This window comes from Panthera pardus, unplaced genomic scaffold (genome assembly GCF_024362965.1).
Source record: "Panthera pardus isolate Hobbes unplaced genomic scaffold, ASM2436296v1 HiC_scaffold_24, whole genome shotgun sequence".
Taxonomy (NCBI): domain Eukaryota; kingdom Metazoa; phylum Chordata; class Mammalia; order Carnivora; family Felidae; genus Panthera; species Panthera pardus.
Window position 1 is genome coordinate 51,446,514 of NW_026526810.1, and position 9,762 is coordinate 51,456,275.

General features: G+C 46.1%; 1 protein-coding gene across 2 annotated transcripts in view; it reads left to right on the forward strand.

Annotated features, from left to right (window-relative positions):
- Positions 1–9,416, forward strand: part of SPG11 (SPG11 vesicle trafficking associated, spatacsin) — an 86,617-nt gene extending 77,201 nt beyond the window's left edge. For both annotated transcript variants that reach the window (XM_053889104.1, XM_053889105.1), the window contains 10 exons: positions 1,126–1,265; positions 2,162–2,360; positions 2,762–2,899; positions 3,818–3,951; positions 4,667–4,774; positions 6,294–6,462; positions 6,899–6,987; positions 7,190–7,345; positions 8,013–8,164; positions 8,795–9,416. In XM_053889104.1, coding sequence (XP_053745079.1) covers positions 1,126–1,265; positions 2,162–2,360; positions 2,762–2,899; positions 3,818–3,951; positions 4,667–4,774; positions 6,294–6,462; positions 6,899–6,987; positions 7,190–7,345; positions 8,013–8,164; positions 8,795–8,975 — 1,466 coding nt within the window. In that variant the 3' untranslated portion in view covers positions 8,976–9,416. The remainder of the gene's footprint in view (positions 1–1,125; positions 1,266–2,161; positions 2,361–2,761; positions 2,900–3,817; positions 3,952–4,666; positions 4,775–6,293; positions 6,463–6,898; positions 6,988–7,189; positions 7,346–8,012; positions 8,165–8,794) is intronic.
- Positions 9,417–9,762: the final 346 nt, after the last annotated feature.

Sequence of the window (9,762 nt, forward strand, 5' to 3'; positions counted from 1 at the left end):
CCCGATCCCACAACTGCAAGATCATGACCTGAGCCAAAAATCAAGAGTTGGACACTTAACTGAGTGAGCCGCCCAGCACCTCTGGACCTCATTCTTTTTAATGGCTGCAGAGCATTCTATATGAATACACTAATTTTACTTAAGACTTTATTGTTTAATAGTACTGTATTTTTGTTTGTTTTAATTTTTTTTTTTAACGTTTATTTATTTTTGAGACAGAGAGAGACAAAGCATGAATGGGGGAGGGTCAGAGAGAGGGAGACACAGAATCTGAAACAGGCTCCAGGCTCTGAGCTGTCAGCACAGAGCCCGACACGGGGCTCAAACTCATGGACCGCGAGATCATGACCTGAGCCGAAGTCGGCTGCTCAACCGACTGAGCCACCCAGGCGCCCCAATAGTACTGTATTGATACATACTTAAATTCTTCAATTTTGTTTTTGCTGTTAGGAACACTGTGATCTAAATTCTCCCTTCTACTTTTTTTCCTAATAGAAACCCTTTCTCAATTCAAGACCACTTTCTTCTATTTTTGGCTGAGAGGTTGTTTTGATTTTTTTCTTTTTTAAGTCAGGAATGGATTTTAATTTTTATCATGCGCTTCAGGCCTCTATCCAGTTGACCCTTGGTTTTTCTCATTTCTGATTTGGAAAAATCCTTCAGGGTCCGTAGAAGATTGAGTTGGGGAGGGGGAGGCTGGCGGCAGGGGCTGGTGCCAGCCTCGTAGATGCAGGGTTGTGAAGACTGTACCTCAGGCAGTGACCAGGGAGATGTTTTAGAGACTCAGTCAGCTAGATCTGGTGACTTAGGTGGTACGAGAGGAAATTGGGAGGGTGTGTGGAGGAGGGTTCAGCAGACATCTTTGGTAATTATCTAGAGTGTTCATTGGGTGGCTTGGAGTCTTGTGTAGCCTCTGAGGCCTTTGAAGTCTCCTGGCCAGGATTTCCTGGAAGAAGGCAATGAAATAGTGGGGTGTGGGCCCAGTCACAAGTGGTCCCAGACCCAGGGGGAGTCATGGAGGTGTAATGGGAGGAAAGTGTGAGCAAACAGATTGTGCCATAGGGGGCTTGGGAGAGGCCTTTACTTGCCAGCTTAAAGCCCCCTCAAACCTGTATCTGCTTCCAGCTTCAAGTTTGGATAGTCAGTCACTTGTGATGCTGCCCCCCAGGGATGAAGTGGTGACTAATCTGGAAACTCTGACAAGCAAATGCCTCCATGGGAAGAACTACTGTCGGCAGGTCCTGTGTCTGTATGAACTTGCCAAGGTATGTGCCCAATGGTGGGGCCTCTGGGGCAGCTGAGGGAGGGAAGCAGGAAGATGGAGATAGATTTTGAACGCTGCCAAGTTGGCCCTTCACGTGATAACCATGACATGAGGGCAGATGGCTCATCAGGATGTCGGCCCCTGTAAATCCATCCCTGGGAATACCGGGGACTCCAGGCCAAGTGCCAGGCCTTTTGAGTCCTGGCTGTGCCCCAGCCAACCAGAAGTGAGGGCAAGAAATTTCACTTTTCTGGGCTCCTGATTCTCCATCTATAAATGACTTAATCATGAAGGTCCCTTCTAGCCATAATATCTTAGTTAGCTTCAGGATTGTTTGGAGGTCTCCATATGCGGGAGAGCCTAAAATAAGTTATAAAATAAAATGGAATGTGATGACTGTAAAGACAGGAACCAGAGCAGCCAGAAATTGTTTGTGGCTTTGAGCTGATTGAGGGGAGAAAATAATAGACACTGAGAAGTGGAAGAACACAGGAGAAATAATGGCAGGCACTAAAGCCCTTTGGAAGGGCTTCTTTGGAGATTGAGGGTTTTGCTGCTGCTGTGGGAACAGCAGAGTTGAGGCTCTTGCCTTTTATTCAACTTTCTTACATTTCATAACATTTGAAAAGCTCAGTGTTCAACAAGAGGTGAGTCACCTGATGGTTTCTGAAGACAAGCCTTTCTTTCTCTTGCTTGGATTCAGCTCATTGGTGAAGAGAAAGAAAGGGCTAGAAAACAGTGCTTCCTTCTTCTAAGGTTTCTGCCCAGGGTGAGGGATCTTTAACCTCAGAAAAAATAGTGGAGTCTGTCCACATGGGATTTCAGAAAGGGATGCCTTTTGCTAGCTTTTTTCCTGGCTCCTAACAGTAGCTTTGACCAACTTTGCCTTCCTCTCAGGAGTTGGGCTGTTCCTACGCAGATGTGGCCGCTCAGGACGGTGAGGCCATGCTCAGGACGATCTTGGCCTCTCAGCGGCCCGACCGATGCAGGCAGGCCCAGGCTTTCATCAGCACCCAGGGCCTCGAGCCAGACACAGTGGCTGAACTTGTGGCCGAAGAGGTGACCCGGGAGCTGCTGACCCCATCGGAGGGAACAGGTGCTCCACCCTACATGCCTCCACGTCTTTCAGACCACATTCCCACGTTGCCAGCATAAGGAATCTGGATGTCATGTTCATGTGCATCGTGCATGCTGCCTCTGAGACTACCAGGCTGCACTTGTCAGAGGAGAGAACACACTGCATTTATTTTGTTATTGTTGCTTTTTGTTTATTATTTTATGATTATACTTAGAGTAACTATGCCTTTCTTGGAGCTAACGAACTCCTGCTGACCTATAAGGTGACCACTAGGCCAACGTGTCTGAGCTCAGCGAAGCAGACAGCTGCACTGGGAGCTCCTTCCGCATTACTGGGCAGAGTGCCTGGCATGGGGTTCTTAGCTTTCTCTCAACTCTCAAGGCTAAAAGCAGCCCCTTTCTCACCGCCTTTTTATACAGGACTTAAGCAGATGTTCACCCCAGCAGAGGAAAGCCAGACGTTTCTTCAGCTGACCACTCTGTGTCAAGACCGCACGTTGGTAGGCATGAAGCTATTAGACAAGATTTCCTCCGTTCCCCATGGGGAGTTGTCTTGCAGTAAGTTGTTGGCCGTTTTCTTACATGTTTGGGCCCAAGCCGGTCTCCAAGAAGTCTCCCCAAGTTAGTCTTTCCAAAACAACTTGGATCCTTGTTCCTGCTCTGGATCCCTTCCCTTCCAGCATAGTTTATAAGTTCTTGGTGGAGAGCCATCAGTCATTGAAGAAAATTCAGAAAATAAATATGGGAATGCTGCCCAAAATGTAAAATTTACACAAGAAGGTAACCTTATAACATTTATATAACATTTACCTTACCTTACTCTCACGTTATCCCCTAAAATGGGGATATTACAGTCCCCATTTTAGAAGGTAACTGAAGCTGAGAGAAGTTGATTGATTTGTAACTGTTACGTGTCAGAAGCGTTACTTGAACCCAGTCCCTGTGACTTGAAAGCCTGCTCGCTTTCCACAATATCTAGTTCATTCTAGGCATTCGGGAGTATGTGTCCATCTGATCTTTCTCTTTGGAAGTCTATAGGCATTTTTTCAAAAATGGCATTATCTTGTGTATACTGTTTATAATTACTTTATGAACATGCTGTCATTAACATCTTTCCATGACCATATTCTTCTATATCATTGTCACTAGTTACACAGTATTTCTCATGTAATTAAAACATTTTATACCTTACTTTGGGACCTTAAGATTGTTTCCAACTTTCTGTTTGCAACACTGTGACAAGCATCCTTATAGGCACATTTATATGCACATTCATGATTATCTCCCTAAGATAAATTCCTGATTCAAAAGTATGCCTATTTTTAAAGCTTTATATGTCTGTTGCCACACTTTACTCCAAAGCTGGTGAGGTCAGGGATCTCAGAGTCTTCTCCAGACAGGCTGTCTATATAGGCCCCTCCACCCTGCTGCCAGGGTTCGCAATCCTTTCTTACCCTGACTGCCTCACCTATCCAGCCACGGAGCTGCTGATCCTGGCCCATCACTGCTTCACGCTGACATGCCACATGGAGGGCATCAGCCGAGTCCTGCAGGCTGCCCGGCTGCTTACAGACAAACACTTGGCCCCCAGTGAGGAGTATGGGCTGATGGTAAGTCACCCCTGAACCCCCACCCTCCATTCTGAGGCTACCTTTGAGAGAACAGATAGGCCGGGGACCAGTTCAGAGCTGACATGGTCTTAGGGCATTTGCTCCTCTGGATACCACTGCCTACTTGGGAGCTGGCTGGGCAACTCAACCCTCTGCTCTAGGTTAGGATTACTGTCAAAATCAGAGCAGAGACTGCCCCAAAGGAGCAGATATCAAGAGGGTCTGTGCCATGCTCCAGGGCTGTCCTACCCCCTTGCCAGGGCAGTTCATTCATCTAGAGGGCTGAGACAGCTCTGTTTCCCCCCAAAACAAGGTTCAGTGTTGTCTCTGAACTGAAATGAGCTGACAGCTCACACCTCCTGTGCCTCCCCAATCTCCCCAGGCTTGGAACTGACCCGTGTGGGTGAGCAAGCCACCGGGCCCTGTAATAAGGCGTGGTGGGAAGAGGAAGCGTGCCTGCCTACCATGTCACGTCAACACTTAGGTTTATAGACGACTGAGGAGGCAACAGCCAGTGGTGACCCAATGGCGAGCATTTCTGAGTCCTCCAGAGGAGGTCCCAATGGGTACATGGGAAGGGAGGGAGGGAGCTAAGAATGGCAGCCTTGCCATTAGCCCTTCTGCTCCCTGGAGGTTGGCATCTGAAAGCAACCGAAATGATGCAAGCAGCGGTGATCCAGCTGACACTGATGCAAGCTGCCCTCACCCTTTCCAGGTGCGCCTGCTCACTGGCATTGGAAGGTACAATGAGATGACCTACATATTTGATTTGCTGCATAAAAAGCACTACTTTGAAGTGCTGATGAGGAAGAAGTTGGATCCGGTAGGTGTACAGTATTTTGAGCTCCAGGACGGCATATATTGTTGACTTTACAGCTGACTTCTCAGGAATAATCCCAGTCAGGGCGGCCCCCTGGGATCAAAGGGAGAGAATTAAAGAACTTCCTAGGACACACACCGTAACCAGTAGCTTTAAGTTACAGAGTTCAGACTAGGTAGCAATTATGCCGATAGATGTTAAATAATGAGGAAAACAAGTTTGTGCACTTCCTGTCAGCCTGTCACCTGCCTCGGCTGTCTGAATGCTGGCTCCGGGGAAGCAAAAACCCTTCCTGGGAGCCATGCGAAAGTAGATTAACCAGCTCAGAATGCTGTGTCTGATGGCTTTGAGTGGAGAGTTTTCAAGGGACCATGAGACTGCGTGTTGCCAAGAGCCGCTAGGAAGTGAATGGAATGCCCAGGCCTGGGCTTAGAAGGCTGTGGGGCAGCTTACAGTGATGACCAGGAAGGAGGCCTGGAAGCCAAGGCCTGACCTGTCAGCCCTCTAGGCTCTGGGCACTTCTCTGTCTTCGGCGTGCCATGTGACCCCAGGCATGTCACTTACGGAGCTTCTGTTCCCAAATCATTCATTTGGCTGATTGATTGCTTCAGCCTCTTTCACCTCTGAAGATTTAAAAACCAAGGCACATTTTTGGCTTCTGGGAACTTGAGCTCAGCCAATCAGGACTAAGAGATAAAGCAGAAAAACTCTCCCCAGTGCTGGGCTAGTTTCAGGACAGACCAGTCCAATTGTCAGGAGAGGAGCAAGTCCTGGGCCGAGGTACACCTGCAGGATACCCCAGAGGGTTTTTTTAAAATTGTTTCCAAGGCATTTTGGTTTGTGCATGTAAATATTCTTTTAATAAGTTTTTTTCCTGATAACAAAAGTAACGCATATTCACTATAGAGACGCTTGGAAAACAACAATGCACAGAAAAAAGTCCTCACCAGGAGACAGCCACTGCTAACAGTCTGGTGTAGGCCCTTTCTCTGCACATGTAGCCAGAAACATATATACACATAGTTATGTATTTTTTAGCAAAACTTTTATCATGGTGTGTAGATATAAAATAGCCTGCTTTTCTCACTTAATAAGCATGCCATGAATATTTCCCAAACCAACATTGGCTGTAATGGCTACATGGTATTCTCTTAGTCCTTATTCTGGACATCTGGATTCTTTCCAGTTGTTTGCTATTGAATACCTGTGGTACATCCATCTCAGCACGTTTCTCTGCTTACTTCTTAAGGGATAGATTCCTAAAAAATGGAACTGTTAGAGTAATGCACATGTGCACATTTTTGAGGGTTCTCCCTTCTGACAGGTTTCACCGTTCACATTTGTACCAGCAGAGAGGATGTGCCTGTTTTCTTAGGGTAGCATAAACTTTTGTGTTCATTTTTGCTTATCTTTTCCTTTTTCTTGGGAGTTTTCAAGGAACTTTCAGAACCAAGGGACTCAGCCAGTCATGCCCCCTCGCAGTCACTGGTTGACCTTGGTACTCCCCTTTTTCCCTGGGCAGAGCGGTACCCTGAAGACAGCCCTGCTGGACTACATCAAACGCTGTCGCCCGGGAGACAGTGAGAAGCACAACATGATTGCTCTGTGCTTCAGCATGTGCCGGGAGATCGGGGAGAATCACGAGGCAGCTGCCTGCATCCAACTGAAATTGATCGAGTCTCAGCCCTGGGGTGAGAGAGGTCACAGCAGTGCCCTCAGGCCAGTGCTGCCAGCCAGGAGAGGTTTTTGGGACTAAGAAGGGGATTAATACCCTCTTCAGCTATTAACTGCCACTCACTGGGGCCCCAGCTGGGCAGACAAGAGACGGAAGGGGATTTGGAAGGCATTTGCCCCTCTTGTAGCCCATGCACCCGGGGTGACATCCATCCGGAAGCAATGTGTACACTGAGGCTGGGCGAGCCTGCCTTGATGCTTCTGAGAACTAGATGAACCCTGCTCCAAAGTGTGTGCTTCTGGTCCAGTAGCCTTTAGCTGAGTAAGACATGCCTGCCTCCTAGCGAATGTGAGCTGGATGTTTCTAGTCCAGCCCACCATCACTGAGTGGGATGGGAGCAGCCAGCCTCCAGAGTCAGACACACCCCACAGGTTTCCCCTTCTCTCCCGCAGAGGACCGCCTCAAGGACGGGCACCACCTGAAGCAGCTGCTGCTGAAAGCCCTGACTCTGATGCTGGATGCAGCAGAGAGTTATGCCAAGGTAACAGTGGAGTCTCATTCCAGAACGGCCTTAGAGCTTGGTGTCTGCAGTAGGAATTATCTGATCTCCCTGGGCTCTTCCAAGTGAAAGGAGACGCAGCCTTGGGCCAACGGGGGGCAGAAGGGGTGAGTTCAGTTGCTGGAAGGTTCCCAGGGGACATGCCAACATGTCCCCTGTGCCTCCCTCTACCCTTGTCTCTCAGGACTCCTGTGTGCGACAGGCCCTGCACTGTCACCGGCTCACCAAGTTGATAACACTGCAGATTCACTTTCTGAACACTGGCCAGAACACAATGCTCATCAACCTGGGCCGCCACAGGCTGATGGACTGCATCATTGCTCTACCTCGGTTCTACCAGGTAAGCAAGGAAGGAAACTCTAGAAGTCAGCTTTGTTGCCAGCACCCCTTCCTGCCACCCCTCTCCTGGGGCCCACAGGTTGAGTCACTTGCCTGGAATGTCAGGACTAGAGACAGAATCAGGGTAATTCTAAGCTTTTACTTTTAGCTGTCCGATACACCAAATTGCTTTTCATGGCAGGATTTGTTAGCACATTGTTTGGACAGAGGTTGGAGCTTGCTGCTAGGCCAGCAGAAAGGCAGACAACCTTTGGAGAAACATTCCTGCTAATGGGCTATCTCTTAGCCCCACTGTTTCTAGGATGGGACACCTGGGTTAGCATAGGGATCAGGGCTGCTGGGAGGCTGGCTTTAGCACTTAGGTTACCAGGGAATCAGCCCCTTCCCTGTTCCTTACACAGTTGAGTTAGTGGGAAAAATACCATTTCTCAGTAGTTTTACTAACTCATTGTGAAGATTAAAAATACCGCAGGAAAATGTTTGGGGTTTAAGGGAAGAGAAATGTCAAACGAACACCAAACTTCCCAATGCTAATGCTAAGTCTTTGCTGATGGTCACATTCACCATGAATGTAACAGTAGGAAGTTGTTTTTTAGAACCCCTTGCCTTCAATTTTATATCAGATAGGGTTCTAATGGTATCCTTCTTCCCCTCCATCCTTTTATAAGGCTTCTATTGTGGCTGAGGCCTATGACTTTGTTCCTGATTGGGCTGAAATTCTATACCAACAAGTGATTGTTAAAGGAGACTTTAATTACTTGGAAGAATTTAAGCAGCAAAGGTTATTAAGATCTAGTGTATTTGAAGAGATTTCAAAAAAGTAAGTATTAAAATGACTCTGCTTTGAGATAAGGCATTGGTTAAGAATTCTATGGCTAAATAGAACATGTTTGTAGCTGCCTCTCTGAGATGGCAAACAGATGTCAAGAATCGCCAGGGGCACCTGGGTGGCTCAGCCGGTTGAGCATCAGAACTTTTGGTTTCGGCTCAGGTCATGATCTTGCAGTTCGTGAGGTAGAGCCCTGCGTCAGACTCTGCACTGACAGTGCAGAGCCTGTGTGTGATTCTCTCTTCCCCTCAAAATAAATCAACTTAAAAGATCTCTTGCTTCTGGATGTTTTTTTAACAAACATATGCAAATAGATGAATGAGAACAGTTTACTTACAGCACTCTGAATTTAAAATGGGAGGACAGCTGTTCAGCTTGCCCAAGGTGCCAAACTGTAAACCTCAGAGGCCTCCTTTGGAGTACTGAACTTACTGCAATTAAAGTGAGCATTAAGATAACATTTTTAATGAAATAATTTCATGTTTATCCAGGACCCCTAATACCATAGATAGAATTTCTCAGATTCCAGCATCATCTCCTATGTAAGTAGCTGTGTCAGAGTAGACAGCTCTCGCTCAGATACAGTATCTTAACCTGTACATTCTTCTGTTTCTTTTCTAGATACAAACAGCATCAGCCTACTGACACAGCTGTGAAAAACCTGAAGAAGTTATTCACTTATTGTGAAGATGTCTACTTGTATTACAAACTTGCATATGAACACAAATTTTATGACATTGTAAATATGCTTCTGAAGGACCCTCAAACTGGCTGCTGTCTAAAGGACATGCTAGCAGGTTAGGTGGATGCAGATGATAGGAGGGTGGTTACTGCCGAGATGTCATAGATGCCTGTTTTCTTGTACTGAAGTGAGGTACTGACAGATGTTTGTTCAGAATAATGTGGTGGGGGTATGTGTTGTCAAGTTGTAAAACCCCAGGACTGACCATAACCAGTCCTCTGTGAATAGTGGGTAAATGAGAGAATTTTCACGAGGAAATTCTTACTTAAAAGTGATTGTTCATCTATACCACTTCAGATAGTATAGTATTGGTATAAAGATCAAAAGCTCCATCTTCCTGAAGATGGCTTCTATTTAGATATGCAATATTGATTAAAGAATATCTGTGCCTGCAGATTCCAGTTTCAAAGGAATTTAATATTATTTACACAGTTAAGGAACAGATGATACATTTCCATTTGTTAGAAACTGATCTCTATAATAAAATAGATTTTAAATTCATTGTATGTCATCATTACTGCCAAGGAAATCTTAGCCCTTGTCTGCCCTAAAACAATCTTTATTTACTGTAATTATTGCTGTGTAGTCATTGCTTTCTGTTAATTCCTCCGATCATTTAGACGGTTCTTACACTTAGTAGTCTACAGAGCTTTGATTGAGGTTCCTATTTCCTATTTAAGAGAAACTTAAAACATGTTTTGTTGTCCCTACTTTTGATTCTCTGACAGTTTCAAAAAGACTCCAACCACAAATTTGGTTAAATTGCTTAAAATATATAATAAAGAGGATCACCCAATCTATGCTTTTACAGCCGTAACCTGAGTAATAAGCTCAATTACTCCAAATA